Below are 15,727 nucleotides of genomic sequence, written 5' to 3'. Positions count from 1 at the left end.
ACAGTGACTGCACCAGCAGAATAGTGAGTGCAGCTCTGGAGTATAATACAGGATATAACTCAGGATCAGTACAGGATAAGTAATGTATTTACACAGTGACTGCACCAGCAGAATAGTGAGTGCTGCTCTGGAGTATAATACAGGATGTAACTCAGGATCAGTACAGGATAAGTAATGTATGTACACAGTGACTGCACCAGCAGAATAGTGAGTGCAGCTCTGGAGTATAATACAGGATGTAACTCAGGATTAGTACAGGATAAGTAATGTATTTACACAGTGACTGCACCAGCAGAATAGTGAGTGCAGCTCTGGAGTATAATACAGGATGTAACTCAGGATCAGTACAGGATAAGTAGAGTAATGTATGAACACAGTGACTGCAGTTTTAATTTGCAGATTTGATAATATACGTAAACATTAAAATCCTGGGCCCAGATTTCCTAGTCCTATACATGGTGCCGGCGGTGTAGACCTGCAGCAGATTTATCACAGGGCTGAGGCTGGATGATGAATCTGCTGCAGGGACAGACATTTTTCTTTGACTTTATAACAACTATTGGTTGATTTAGTTTGAGACCGAAGCCAGAACTGTGGAGCAAATGTGGCAGATATTAGGTCTCCGTCCTCTCCGATGAAGCCTCGGCCCCTCTCTGCGAAGCCCTGACCCCTTGTCGGTCATGATGGGGGAGAAGAGTGTAGAATCCCTGGATGCACCAAACTGCACCACTTTTTAGACAGTTTTATGGTGCCGACACATTAGGAAATCAGGGCCACTTCGTCCAGTGGCCATGAAGAGATTGATAAAAGCACACCATTAATTTTCCTTTAATTATCCTTGCCATAGTAATACACTGAGTAACCGCCGGCTCACTGCAGAGCACACTTGAGTGCTCCGTCCTCTCCCCTGAGCTCAGAAAGCCAAGGAAACATTTAGTATGAAACTGTAATAAAGATTTGTCCGTTACCTGGCTCAGATCAAATCCCCAAACTGTCAATGAAAGGGTTAAAAAGGGACAGTGCAAAAAATTATTAATTAGATTTGCATATAGGCTGTGTTTCTTTTATCAGCCACTGGAGGGCGTCATGACGTCCTTGCTTCTCTAACTCGGCTCCAATGACGTCTCTGCACTTTTTGTGGTAGTCGTTCACCCAGTTGACCTGGAGAGATGAAATAAGCACAAGTATGAAGCCCCTTAACAGCATAGACGGGTAATTGCGAGAGCTGCCCCCATCCTGACCCCCTCTATTAGCCCCAATAGAAACAACAATTGCAGTATATAAACAGACAATCAAAAGGATCTCCGGGTCAAGCCCTTTAGTGGGACTAAAACTGCAGAAAACAAGTCCTCCATTCAAACAAGAGAGCAGAGGACTCGGGTTCCCAGTGGTCGGACCTCCACCAATCAAACAAATATAGAAAAACCCCTTTCACTGCTTAAAGGGCTCCAGCATCCCTCACCTCCTTCTGAGTCAGCAGGTCGACGTTGATCATCTTGGTCTGGATCGGCACCAGTGTTATCGGCTCGAAGGTCAGGCTTCCCCGATCCCGGAAGTTGTACTGGAAGGAAATAAAGTGTGACGATGTTACACCGTGCTCCTCAAGGACAGGACAACAGTTAACTAAAAAAATTGGAAAAATTTTCAATTTCCAAAATTTGAATTTCTCTACTTTTAAGACAGATAGTAATACCTCATAAAATGGTTATCAATCAACATTCTCCATGTCTGCTTTATGTTGGCATAATTTTGTAAATGTCATATTTTTTTTTAGGACGTTAGAAGGCTTAGACGTTTAGATGCTATTTTTCAAATTTTCAACAAAATTTCCAAAACCATTTTTTTTAAGCACCAGTTCAGTTATAAAGTGATTTTGATGTTACAAACTTTGTTAACCCTTGAGGTGTTCCACAAGAATTAAAGGAAAATGAAGGTGAAATTTCAAAATTTCCCTTTTTTGGTAAATTTTTTATGTTAATCAAATTTTTTCTTGCAACATAGTAAGGGTTAACAGCAAAATAAACCTCAATATATATTAGTCTGATTCGTCAGTTTACAGAAATACCCCATATGTGGCGGTAAACTGCTCTATGGGCATGTGGCAGTGGTCAGAAGGAAAGGAGCGCCATATGGATTTTGGAGGCAGATTTTGCTAGAATGGTTTTTAGGCACCATTTTGTATTTTAAGAGACCCTGACGTTCCCTTCAGTGGAAACCCTCAAAAAGTGACCCCATTTTGGAAACTATACCCCTTTAAAGAATATATTAGGGGGGGGGGTACTGAGCACTTTGACCCCCTAAACGTTTTACGGAATTTGGAAACACTTCGCTGTTTCATTTCTTCCAATAAAATTTTGCTTTAGCCCCAAATTACAGGAGAAAAAGCACCCCATAATTTGTTACCCATTTTCTCGTGAATGGCATTGGGGGACACAGCACCATGGGTATATGCCCAGCTGAACTAGGAGGCTGACAACAGAAAAGAAAAGTGTTGGCTCCACCCAGATGGGCTATACCCTCTGCTCAGACACTAAACCAACCAGTTTTAGTCTAGTGTCTGTAGGAGGCAGATATGACCTGCTCTGTTTTTTTGCAGGTCTTGCTGCTTTTTGTTTTCCATTTTATTATTTTTCCTTCTCCTGCAGGTCTCAACCTGCTGCAGGATGGGGCTCTATTGTGGATATCCACTTTAGTTGCACCCCCTGTGGGCGCGTACTCTCAGTACCTTGCCGGTCACCCAGTCCCCCATTACTGCATCCGCAGTGGCATGCCGGTAATCCCACATATGTGCGAGTTTGCCGAAGGGGTGACCTTTGCGGCGCCTGAATACGTCGGACGGTGAGTATTCTCCCTGTGTCCCTGTCCCATGGGTCTAGGATTAGTAACCCCCTTTCCCAGGGGGAGTGAGCACCTCATATCTGGGGGTCTGAGAGGTCCCCCTTTCCCCGTGTTTTCCCCCTGCTTTTAGCAGGCCTGTAGCTCCCCAGGTTAAAGTGTTAGCCTGCAATCCAGAAGTTCCTGGATTCTGACCCAAGTACTGTCAACTTAACCTTGGAGAAAGGCGGTCAATTTTTACCTTGTGGGGGCCCACCTCTTTACGGAGTCCCCCACACTGGCACCTTTTGGTTAGCTTGGCCTCCAACCACCTATGCTTCTCCCTGGCCTTACTTTACTTTAGTCCCCGGCTCCTGCCTGGGACTGGGCCGCATCTTCCCTGCCCTGTCCTCGGGCCCCTGGTGCTCTGTTTCCCCCGGTTTTCCCTCCCTGAACGTCGCTTCTCCTCAGGAGTCCCCCTCACCTGTTCTTTTCCTTCCAGAGGGCCCCCGGTCTCCCGCTGTTCCGTCCCGCCGACTGCGCTTCTTTCCCGGCTGCTCCATTAAATCGAGGCCCCGGCTTTTATCTAGCCTAGGCCGAACCCTTCTAGTCCCCTCCCCTGGCTTCCCGGGCTTTATTCTTGGCCCCTCCCCGCTTCTCTCGGCTCCTGGGAGGGGTCTCCTTCCCCTCCTATCCCAGTTTAGCGCAGGCTTTTGCCTGGGGGCAGAGTTGCCTTCTTCTGGCTATTTCTTCATCTGGGACCTCCATCTTGCCAGCACTCCTGAGGGACGCTCTCCAATCTCCTGCAACCTTCCTGGCACTCTCCTGTGACTGCTGCAGCATCTCTTCGGGGACACAGCACCTGGGGTCCAGTAGGACAGCCTCTGGCTGGCTGATTTTCTTTTCTTCAGGCTCTCACTCAGCCCTCATTTCCTCTTCCAGAAAAGACTCCCAGCCCCCCCGCGGGGTCGTCACGTATTATACGTGCGCCCGCTGTAATAAAAAGTTGCCTTGCAGTCAGCCTGAGACTGTTTGTGCGCAGTGCCTTGCCCTCAGACCGTCTCAGGACGCCCTGACCACCGCTTCTGTGTCGGTTCCTCCTGAATGGGCTTCTTCCCTGTCCCAAGCCATAGGAAACCTGGCCTGGCTCTCCCAATCCATGGTTGAGTCGCTGGACCGCATGCCTTCCAAAATTGTAGCCGCCTCTGCCCCTCCCAGGGACTCCTCCACGGACGGGGCACACGCTCATGTTCTGACACCAGGTCCCGCAAAAGACCTCGGGTTGTCACGACCATGGCCCGCTCCTCCTCGGCATCCTCTGGTCATTCCCAGGACAGGTCTGTGGCGGTCGACGAATCCTCCCTGACGCACTTTCCGCCACCTCGGGGGACTCCTCTAACTCTGATTCTGGATCAGAGCAGAGCTCTACCCTGTCTGCGGCCATGCAGGATCTCATTAGCGCAGTTAGGGACGCTCTCCATGTGCAGAAAGACCCCTCCTCCTCGGCTCGGGAATCCGTATCATTCCGCCATTCCAGGCGCCCCGCTTTGGTTTTCCCTAACCATGCGGATCTGGACGCACTCCTGGCCAAGGAGTGGCGTCACCAGGATAGGAGTCTTCAGCCCGCCAAGGGTTCGGACGTCCTCCTTTTCCGAGGAGTCCCTTACTAGGTGGCCTGTCCCTCCTCAGGTAGATCCACAAGTGGCCCGACTTGCTAAGGCCACCACCCTTTCTTTGGCCGACACTGCGTCCTTGTCTGATCCATTGGACAAGAAGATAGACACCTTGTCCAAGTCTGTTTTCGTTGCAACAGGTTCCACTATCTGCCCTGCCTTGGCCGCGTCTAGGGTGGCCAAGGCCTGTATGGTCTGGACCAAACAGCTTGTTCGGTCCTTACCGACAGATTCTGCTCAGGGAGAGCTCCATCTCCTTGCCTCTCATCTTCTCCAGCCCTCCAGGTACCTTTGTTATGCTTCCCTGGAATCGGCCCGCCGCTCTGGTAGGGCGGCTGTTAACTCGGTGGCCATCTGCCGCACGGTTTGGCTTTGGGCTTGGGCTGCGGATGCCGCCTCCAAAAAGGCGCTCATTTCTCTCCCATTCCTGGGTGGTAGGCTTTTCAGGAAATGTTTGGAAGAGCTCATTTCTGAGGCCAGGGGTGGAAAAAGTTCCCTCCTGCCTAGGACTGGTGCAAGGATTTTTGCCACCCTATGCAAAAGCTAATTTTGCCGCCCCCCCTTGACTCCGCCTATTGAACATGCCCTTTGACCAACCCATTTTTTGTCACCCACCTATTTATACAGACTGTACCCTTAATTGTGGTAAGGCCACGTTTTCTCTTTCCAGCTACATACCATGTCACATCCACAGATCCCCACAAGTGTCACATCCACAGATCCCCACAAGTGTCACATTCACAGATCCCCTCCCGCGCCGCCTCCTAGCTAATTTATTCACTTCACTTGCCGCTGAGGTAAATGCAGAGAAGCGCCGTAATCTCGCACAGGCGCACTGGATACAGTAGTCTGCACCTGTGCCGACTACTGGCAGAGGCATCGTCGAGCGAGGTGTGCCGGAAGATGACACATGCGCACTTCACTCGACGATGCCTCTGCCAGTAGTCCGCACGGCCCGGGCGCAGACTACTGTATCTAGTGCGCCTGTGCGAGCGGTAAGTGAAGTGAATAAATTAGCTAGGAGGCGGCGCTGCCGGCCGGATAAAAAGGTCCTAATGCTAAGCCTGGCCAGAGCGGCGCCGGCGCCCCCAGCAAGAGTGCGCTCTACGCAGTGGCGTACTATGCTTATGGGTGACGCCGACCCTGCTCCTGCCCCAGAACCGTTCCCGCTGCCGCCGTCCTATGCCTTCATCGCGGTCTCAGCGTTTTCACTCCTTTCAGGACTCCTCCTCCCGTCAAGACAAAAAGACTGCTCGTCCTTCCTTCAAGGCCAAGCCCTCCTGGCATGCCCGCCCTAAGCCTTCCAAACCCCAGTCTGCAAAGCAGTTATCTGCATGATGAGTTTCCCGTGCTCAAGTTGCCCCCTCGGGTTGGGGGGGGGGGTCGTTTGCTCTCTTTTCAGGATCAATGGAGCGCAACCGTGGATGACGCCTGGGTTTTGGAGGTAGTTTCCTCCAGGTACAAAGTAGAATTCTCCGCCCTTCCCACAGGTCGGTTCTTCCAGTCGTCCAGGTCCCCCGACCGGGCGGCCGCTTTTTTCCAGGCCATTTATTCCCTTCACGTGCACGGGGTGATTGTTCCTGTTTCGACCTTTTTCAGGGATTTTACTCGAACCTCTTCACGGTTCCCAACAAGGACGGTGCTCTTCGCCCCATTTTGGATCTGAAGGCACTCAATTATTTCGTCCGAGCCACTTTCGTATAGAATCACTCAGGTCTGTGATTGCTTCCCTAGAGGTGGGTGAGTTTCTGTCGTCCATCGACATCCGAGACGCCTATCTGCATGTCCCCATAGCTCAGTCTCATCAGAGGTAACTTCGCTTCGCGGTAGGTTCTCTGCATTTTCAGTTCGTGCTGTTGCTCTTCGGCCTGGCGTCTGCCCAGAGGGTCTTCACCAAGGTGTCGGCTCTTCTGATTGCACTTCTCAGTGCCAGGGGAATTGCCGTAATACCGTATCTGGACAATCTTCTGGTGAAGGCTCCATCCTGGGAGGACAACCTGTCCAGTCTCCACATCACCCTGTCCCTGCTGTCCCAGTTCGGCTGGCTGGTCAATCACACCAAGTCCTCCCTGGTTCCCAGTCAGAGGATGGAATTCCTAGGCATGGTCCTCGACACTCGCCTTGGCCGAGTGTTCCTCCCTCAGGACAAGGTAGTGGCTCTCCAGTCAGGGGTATCTCGCCTTCGTGAGCCGTCTCCTCTGCCCATCAGGGCGTGCATACTTGTTCTGGGCTGAATGGTTGCCGCCTTCGATGCAATTCCTTATGCCCAATTCCACACCAGAGCCCTTTAGGTCTCAATTCTTGCCAGGTGGAACAAGTCTCCGTCAGTCCTCGATCGCCCAATCCGTCTGTGCCCTTATGTCCGTCCGGACTTGCGCTGGTTGCTGAACCCGGTAGATCGTTTCTTACCCTCCATTGGCAGGTCATCTCCACAGATGCCAGCCTGACAGGTTGGGGGGCAGTCTTCGGGTCTCTCTCGGCCCAGGGTCAGTGGTCGATGCGGGAGAGCTCCCTACAAAATAATATCCTGGAACTTAGGGCCATTTACCTAGCTCTGTCCTGTTGGACTCACCTCCGTTGGCAGGTCATCTCGTCCGGATTCACTGCGGACAACTCCACTGCGGTGGCCTATTTAAACCACCAGGGAGGCACGAGAAGCGCGGCGGTCCTGAAGGTGGGCGGAGGGGCACATTCCCGCTCTCTCTGCAGTCTACACCCCCTGGAGTCGACAATTGGGCGGCCGACTTCCTCAGTCGTCAGCCTCTGGACCCGGGCGAGTGGCCTCTCCATACAGAGGTGTTTCAACAACTCTGTCAGCGCTGGGGAATCCCAGACGTGGATCTTTTCGCCTCCAGTCTAAACCACAAACTTCCGCTTTACGTCGCCAGGTCTCTGGATCCTCAGGCTCTGGACGCCTTGGTTCTCCCGTGGTCCCAATTCATTCTCCTATATCTCTTCCCTCCGCTTCTTCCTCGGGTACTCAAAGGTCTCAAAATGGATCGGGTCCCGGTGATATTGGTGGCTCCGGACTGACCCCGCAGGGCGTGGTAAGCAGATCTTGTCCTCCTGCTCACCGACGCCCCGTGGCGGTTACCTCTGCATCCCGACCTCCTTTCGCAAGGTCCGCTGTTCCACCCAAGTTTACCTTGGCTCCATTTAACGCCATGGCTGTTGAAGCCGCGGTCCTAAGGTTCCGCAGTCTCTCCAAGTCAGTCATCCAGACTATGTTTCATGCACGTAAGCCCCAGTCGGCCAGGATTTACCATCGCACCTGGAAGGCTTACTTTGCTTGCTGTGAATCTGACGAGGTTCACCCTCTCTTTTTTTCCGTCCCTAGGATTCTTGCCTTTCTTCAGGCTGGCCTTGAGAAGGGTCTCTGCCTGGCCTCCCTCAAAGGTTAGATCTCAGCCTTGTCTTGGCTTCTCAGTCCCAGGTTAAGACTTTCCTTCAGGGGTGGCGCATCGTGTCCTTCCCTTCCGTTCTCCGGTGGAGTCCTGGGATTTGAATTTGGTCCTAGATGCCCTTCAGTCCCCTCCCTTCAAGCCCTTGAAGGAGGTCTCCCTTTCTTATGTCTCCTTTAAAGTTGCGTTTTTAGTTGTGATTACTTCCATTCGCAGAGTCTCTGAGCTAGTGGCGCTCTGGTATCGGTCCCCCTTTTTGTTTTTTCACCAGGACAAGGTTGTCCTGCGCTCAGTTCCCTCCTTTCTTCCCAAGGTGGTTTCTTCTTTCCACATTAATGAGGAGATTGTTCTACCTTCTTTCTTTCCCAACCCCTCTCATCCCAGAGAGTGGTTTCTCCACCGTCTGGATGTGGTTCGGGCGCTTCGGCTGTATCTCCAGCTAATCGAGTCCTTCCGTCGATCTGACTCTCTCTTTGTTGTCCCTGAGGGCTCATGTAAGGGTTTTTCAAGCCTCCAAAGCTACCATCTCCTGTTGGATTAGGTCGGCCGTCAAGGAAGCCTATGTGGCAAAGGGTCGCGAGCCCCCCTTCCGGTTGACCGCTCACTGCACCATGGCGGTCGGGGCATCATGGGCGGTCCAGCATTTAGCCACTGCTTCCCAGGTCTGCAAGGTCGCCACCTGGGCCTCAGTTCACACCTTCTCCAGATTTTACCATATTCATTCCTTGGCCTCTGCTGATGCCAGTTTGGGTCACAAGATTCTGCAAGCGGCTGTGCGCTAGGCTCTTCGCATGGCTGTTTTGTCCCACCCTCGGGGACTGCTTTGGGACGTCCCATGGTGCTTTGTCCCCCAATGCCATTCACGAGAAAAATTTATTTTTGTACCTACCGGAAATCCTTTTCTCGTTGGATGCATTGTGGGACACAGATCCCACCGTTGTTGTTATTCTTCGTTCAGGTTTTCCGGTTTCCCCGGGACCCTTTGATAATGGCCTGTTTCTGGTTTAGGACATGTTGGCTTCACTGTTCTTCTGGTTTGTTGATGCTCCTGCTGTTTTTGGACCAACTAGTTGGTTTAGTGCCTGAGCTGAGGGTTTAGCCCATCTGGGTGGAGCCAACACTGGGCATATACCCATGGTGCCGTGTCCCCCAATACATCCAACGAGAAAAAGATTTTACGGTAGGTACAAAAATCTATTTTTCTCCTGAATACGGCAACACCCCATATGTGGTGTTAAACTGCTGTGGGGGCACATGGCAGGACTCAGAAGGGAAGGAGCGCCATATGGCTTTTGCAGCGCAGATTTTGATGGATAGTTTTATGGGTGCCATTGTTTTTTTCTTATGTGTGGGCTCATTTTTTGCAGGATGAGGTGACGGTCTGATTGGTACCATTTTGGGGTACATAAGACTTTTTGATCGCTTGGTATTTTTTGTGAGGCAAGGTGAAAAAAATGGCTGTTTTGGCATAGTTTTTTTTTAATGTTTTTTACAGCAGTCACCTGAGTGGGCATATAATGTGATCTTTTCATTTAGCAGGTTGTTACGGACACGGCGATACCCAATATGTCTATCATTTTTATTTTTGTTACGTTTTACACAGTGAAATCATTTTTGAACAGAATAAAATCTTGTTTTTGTGTTGCCATTTTCTGAAAGCCCTATTTTATTTTTATTTTTTGGGCGATTGTCTTAGGTAGGGAATCATTTTTGCGGGATGAGATGACGGTTTGATTGGTACCATTTTGGGGTACACTTGATCATTTGGTATTACACTTTTTGTGAGGCAAGGTGACCAGAAAATGGCTTTTTTGACACTTTATTTATAAAAAAAAAAATTACGGCGTTCACCTGAAGGGGTAGATCATGTGATATTGTTATAGAGCCGGTTGGTATGAACGCGGCGATACCTAATAAGTCTACTTTTCTTTTTTCCCTATTTTTGACAATTTTTTTTTTAACTTTATTTTGGGAAAGGGACGCTTTTTTTTTTACTTTAAACTTTAAATTTTCTTTTGTAAAACAATTTTTTTTTAACTTCTTTTTTCACTTTATTTTTTGTCCCAATGCATTGGCTGTAAGTGTATTACACACTGTAATACACTTACAGCTTCCTGCATGTGAGATCCAGGGGGCTGCACCTCACAGACTGTCACAGAAGGCAGCCACGATGCCTAAGGAAGGGCTGCCTTCCCTGCTATTGGGTGCCAGTCACAGCAGCTCAGGGACCCGATGGAAACCCCACACCCAGCAGGATACCACACGTGCCGTGGTCAGCGTTGACCGCGGCAGTGCAAGGGTTAATGCGCTGGCATTTGTGTTTTCACCGATGTCGGCGCATACAGCAAGGGTCTGGCTATCAGTGACTGCCGGACCGCTGCAGCCGATCAGACCACCGTAGCTGTACGGTGCTGTGATTTCTGTCCCAGTTTCCAGCGCCGTATCCTACAGCTCAAAAAATAGAACCCAGATTTCTGCACCCCCAGGAGGAGCGCGATACACCCTAAATTTCCGGCTATCAGATAAAATGGGTATGCCGCGGTCATTCTATGGGGGTCTGACCTCTGGGAAAGCCATAATCCTGAGAAAGAAGAGGATGCAGCAGTCTGAAGATAAGATCCCCGCAAAGATATTACAGTTCCATCATATTAGATATTACACCTCACCTTGGTAGTGGCAGGAACCACAAGAACCAAATTCTCAATTCTGATCCCAAACGATCCATCTTCATAGTATCCCGGCTCTGAGAAGCAGAAAAGAAAAACAATCCAGTATCAGAAAACTGATGTGGAAGATTATTTCTTGACGTTTTTCAATATTTTATGTTTGACATTAGCAGCAGAAAAACTGTGACTCCAAGAGTTATTAGATATATATATATATAAGATATATTGTGATAATATATAACCTAACAAAATATAGCAGTGTATAATATATAGTGTATAAGGTGATAATATATAATAGGGTATAATGTAATCTATAAGAGTGTATACTATATAGTGTATAATGTAATACTATATAACATGGAATAATGTAATATATAATAGTGTATAATATATAAGCCTCAGGAACCCCATACATGTAAGGCCTGGAGGATCTATCGCACCAGCTGATGGCAGAACATGAGCACAGCGCCACCTGTGATAAGGAAATGTCGCTATAACTACAACTAGCGAGAAGGTTCCACCCCTAGAAGGGGGACGATGAACAGAAATACTCCCCCGGGGACGGAGTCACACAGTAGGGGCATGGAACAAAAGTAGCCATACAATCTATGGCCAGCACAAGGCTGCCTCGTAGGGGGGAGGCCATAGCCCAACTATGGTTTCCAGGACCAGAGGAGAGGCTCCCCCTGAGAATGAGGCCAAACAGCAGTAAACACCCAGAATATGGTGCTAGCGCCATCCTCCACTTGAGGAGCAAGGAAACTGACCAGCAGCGCATCTGTTCCACCTACTGACAGAGAATGGATGGCGATCGTGTTGAGTCCACAGCCTGTCAGCTACCATCCAACCTAAGAAAAGACTAATATGCAAAATAACCGTGCAGCCCCAGTTATGGGTCTTCAACACAGTGAAAGCCAGATATCCCTCAAAGGAAGAAAAACCGAGCAAAGAGTTGTCCCCATTACAGAGATCCCCAAATCCACCATATTAAGTGGCCCCTATGTCAAGATCCCGCTCTTTTACAAGCTTTAAGGATGTGACGGGGAAGACCTAAGCCAGTTATCCATCCACAGACAGCCGTTTCAGGGTGCTGCCCCTCATCATTGTGGAGTAGGATTCTGGCTAACCGGGAGCAATGCCTTGGAGACCAGCTACAGAAAACTTTGTGGAGCGTGCCTACTCACGCGGTTTTCCCGCAATGCACACGCGACGCATCCGGAGCAAATCCGGGACGGCCGTGTGAAAGAGTCCTTAAAGAATGAAAATAAAGAATTCAGCAAAGCAGGGAGGTTTGCCTCCTACGGACACTAAGCTAAAACTGATTAGCTCAGTGTCTGCAGGAGGGCTATAGCTGAGAGGAGGAGGCAGCACTTTGTGTGCTCAGTGTCTGCAGGAGGGATATAGCTGAGAGGAGGAGCTAGCACTTTTTTTTGCTTAGTGTCGCCTCCTAGTAGCAATAGCTATACCCAAGGTCAAGACTGTGTCCCCCAATGATACAGATGAGAAATATTTTTTTTCTTATTCTTATTTCCCTCCTCTATAACCTGGGTGCGTCTTATGGGCAGGTGTGTCTTATAGGGCAAAAAAATACAGTATACAATAGTGTATAATATATAGTAGTGTATAATAACGTAATACTATATACTACTGTATAATATATAATTATAAAGTAGTGTATAATGTAATATATAATAGTGTAAAATATATAAATGGCATCTAATATAATATATAATATAATGGCATCTAATATAATATATAAGCAGGGACTACGTGAGCAAAGACTGTATATGTAAAATTGCGAATACAGGTTTGGCTATGACCAGAGTAGACTGTACTCGGCACAGGGAATGTCTCACCATCAGACAGGATCATCCCGGCTTCCAAGGGCTCATCCGCAAACGTTTTGTAGCTGATGCCGCAGGGGCCTTCGTGGACGTTCAGGAAGGAGCCCACTCCATGGCCGGTTCCATGCAGATAATCCAGACCAGATTCCCATAAAGCAGCGCGGGCAAAAGAGTCCAAGAGGTGTCCTGCAAGTCAGAGGTCAAAGGAAGTCTGGATGCAAATTATGTCATTTTCATTCACTGAAAGCAAACTGAGATCCTGAAAAGAGTAGGTCTGCTGGTCCTCCTCCCCTCCAAAGTTTCACATTCTGTACAGTTAGAGTCCCATGAGGAGGAGGCAGCAGCCCCCAGTTACGGATAGATGGCGTCCAGAGAGCCGAGACGCAGATTAATCCCCAGCTGCACGTTGCGTCTCACCGAGCGCGACGTTTTATAATCAGATAAATTACATTACAATAATTGCCAGTAAACGTATTGTTCCGAAGACCGCATTCCGCCTTTGATATAATTAGATCCTTCAAGATACTCTGTATACAAGGCTCGCGTCCTAATTAGGAAGAAATTAGTTAACAGCCGTCGTCTTGTTTTTTCTCTTGTTTTTTTTTTTTCAAATCGCTACAACGCCAGAGGCGAAGGGCGTGAAAGTCAAAAAGTAGCGGAAGGAGAAAACAAGAATGGAAAATATGTATCTGTGCTCGACGGCAAGTCTCTACAGGTGATAGCGCTCCCTGACAACCAACCGCTGGAAGACCACCCTCCTCCTTCCCCACTAGCGGTGCTGGCAGTAGCGCCGCGGCATACTCCCCGTTTCCCGCAGGCCCAGTGACATCACGACTAGTATCACTGGCCTGGGCGCGGCTAAGCGCCGTTCACTTCAATGGGGTTTAGCCGCGCCCAGGCCAGTGATACTAGGGGTGACGTCACTGGGCCCCGGGGAAAACAGCGAGAAGGTGGCTGTGCTACTGCCAGCACCGCTGCCTTCCCAAACAGCTAAACGGCAGGGGGTCACGTGTGTCGGTCCCCCGCCGATCAGATGCCGATGATCTATTCAGAAGATAGAAAAAACTGCAGAACCCCTTTAAAAAAAAATGTCCCATTGTTTTGCGTCTACAGCTGCTATTCAGATTTATGCATCTCCGTGGTAACAGACAACAAACGATCCCTGTGTAGTCTGATCCTGCAGCCATACTCCCCTTTTACCTCCTCACTTAGATACCTAATGTATTAGGGAGAAGAAGGGGACAAATGGATGGGAGCGTTTGTGGCCAGGACATTACATAAGTCTGCATAGCAGCTGTAGACACAAAACAATGGGAAATTCGGGTTGAAAACTATTTGAGCAAAAGGTGGACATCGCCTTTAGGTTTTAATAACAGCCACTGGTTGTAAAACACGGATGTAAAAATCTCTGGTGGTCTTGGGTAGTGAAGGGGTTCATTTAAACCTACCTGGTGGTCTATATCTGTCCAGGATTACACAATCATTCCGTAAAATAGTGTGCGGAGCGTTCGCCGAGCCCTGCACTTACCTTTAATCCCATTGGGAAATACAGCGGCGCTGACGGCGATGTGTCCTTTCAGTACATATGTGAAACACTCCTACAGGAGAAAAAAACAAAAAACGCCACATATTACACAGAGCACACCGGGACCCCGCTCATGGTTGGGTAGAGGTCATATGATGCCATTTTTATGAGCCTCTTCCAACCTAACAGCAATAGGTAGAAATTAGAAGGGGGCGAGGAGGATCCGTTCACCTTCTCGTAGTCCGTCGGCGTTCCAAAGTGCGCGGTTCTAGTGACATCTGTCGTCCCGTCCCTTTTTCACACAGATAAACAAGAAAACAATATGACTTTAGAAGTTGGTTCTCACTCTCTGGCGGTCTACAGAAAATGCTGCTGCCCTCCGCAGCGGCTCTGCTCCGCGCCTCTCTCCACTTCCTGTTCCAGCCTAAAACACCAGAATCTTCACTCAGCCAATCACAAGTCTTTGCCTCAACCAGTGATTGGCTGAACAAGCCTTTCCTGTGCACAGGAGCGAGGACCAGGGCCGTGGTGGGGAATCCAGGTGGAGGTTCATATTTTTTTAAATATTTAAAATTTTCTGGCTTTCAAAAGTTTTTAGTTTTTTTTTCATTTTGAGAGTCATATCTTGTTAATTATTCCATCAAATTTTCTGCATGAGTGACCTGATTTTTTGTGGGTTGTATTATGCCACTGACATGGTCTAATAAGGGTCTGTATTGCCATAGCAACCAATTGGAACCCCCCTCAATTACATCACTGGGGCGCGGGTGAGAGATGGAGTCTCCCCTACCATTCTAATCATTTAGATGCCGCAGTTGCTATTATTCGTGGTATCTAAGGGGTTATACAGCCGGGATCAGAACTATCTTCAGTGCAGCAGTGCGGATGGTGCAGACTCAGCGCCTAAGCCCGCAGCACATTTGCATTCCATAATTTTTAGGCCTCATTATAATGCAGTTACTGTCACCTGTCAAGTGCTGAGAAACTACTGCAGAAGGGACAACAAATACAGGTCCAGATTTGGTTGCCACTAAATGACTGCTGCAACAGAGCAGGAAAATACCATCGCCAGTAGATGAGGGAGCAGACCCCCCTCCCCCGAGCGCAGGAGACCCCTTTATTAACCAGACGTCCATCCTTTCCCCCCCCCTTACTTGTACTGAGCTCCAGAGTCCAAGAGGAAAATCTCACCGATGCTCAACTTCCGATTTGTCTCGAGAACCGGCCTGTGGGAAGTGCAACAAGCAATTATTATAATTTTTTCCATTCCATAAATTATCAATTTTGCATATAAAAATAAATTTCTCCGGACAGATTTTACTTGTAGTGAATGATGGCGGCGTTGGGTCCTGAGCTTGAGATCGTCGCAAAACTTAAGGAAACAAATTCTTCTTGTTGGCTAAAAGAGAGACAGGATAAGAGGTTACAATGTTTACAGAGGATTTGAGACATTGTATTATTGCTAGGCTACATTCCCATGACCGTTGCTTTAGTCCGCATCCGTGTGCTGCCCGCATTCGTAGCTCCGTTCCGTGGCCCCGCAAAAAGAATAGAACATGTCCTATTCTTATCCGTTTTGCAGACAAAAATAGGCATTTCTATATGGGGCCGCCCCTTCCGTTCTGCAAATTGCAGAAACGCACATGGGCAGCATCCGTGTTTTGCGCTCCGCAATTTGCGAACCGCAAAACACGGCACGGTCGTGTGAATGTAGCCTTACATCTATCACTTGATAGAAAATAACATGTAATAGATTGACCGAATCGGAGCTGAGGAGTCTGGTGGGCAGAGCCTTCCCAGAGCC

At 48.9% G+C, this 15,727-nt stretch overlaps 1 protein-coding gene across 2 annotated transcripts in view; it reads right to left on the bottom strand.

Annotated features, from left to right (window-relative positions):
- Positions 1-812: 812 nt before the first annotated feature.
- LOC122940683 (xaa-Pro aminopeptidase 1-like) overlaps positions 813-15,727 on the bottom strand; it is a 62,601-nt gene continuing 47,686 nt past the window's right edge. For both annotated transcript variants that reach the window (XM_044297383.1, XM_044297382.1), the window contains exons 13-20: positions 15,245-15,322; positions 15,078-15,149; positions 14,155-14,215; positions 13,927-13,996; positions 12,411-12,584; positions 10,555-10,631; positions 1,463-1,561; positions 813-1,161 (exon numbers count right to left, since the gene is read on the bottom strand). In XM_044297383.1, coding sequence (XP_044153318.1) covers positions 1,033-1,161; positions 1,463-1,561; positions 10,555-10,631; positions 12,411-12,584; positions 13,927-13,996; positions 14,155-14,215; positions 15,078-15,149; positions 15,245-15,322 — 760 coding nt within the window. In that variant the 3' untranslated portion in view covers positions 813-1,032. The remainder of the gene's footprint in view (positions 1,162-1,462; positions 1,562-10,554; positions 10,632-12,410; positions 12,585-13,926; positions 13,997-14,154; positions 14,216-15,077; positions 15,150-15,244; positions 15,323-15,727) is intronic.

The sequence above is a fragment of the Bufo gargarizans genome, chromosome 6 (genome assembly GCF_014858855.1).
Source record: "Bufo gargarizans isolate SCDJY-AF-19 chromosome 6, ASM1485885v1, whole genome shotgun sequence".
Lineage (NCBI taxonomy): Eukaryota > Metazoa > Chordata > Amphibia > Anura > Bufonidae > Bufo > Bufo gargarizans.
Note: the sequence above shows the minus strand (reverse complement) of the source record. Positions and strands in the feature narration are given on the sequence as shown.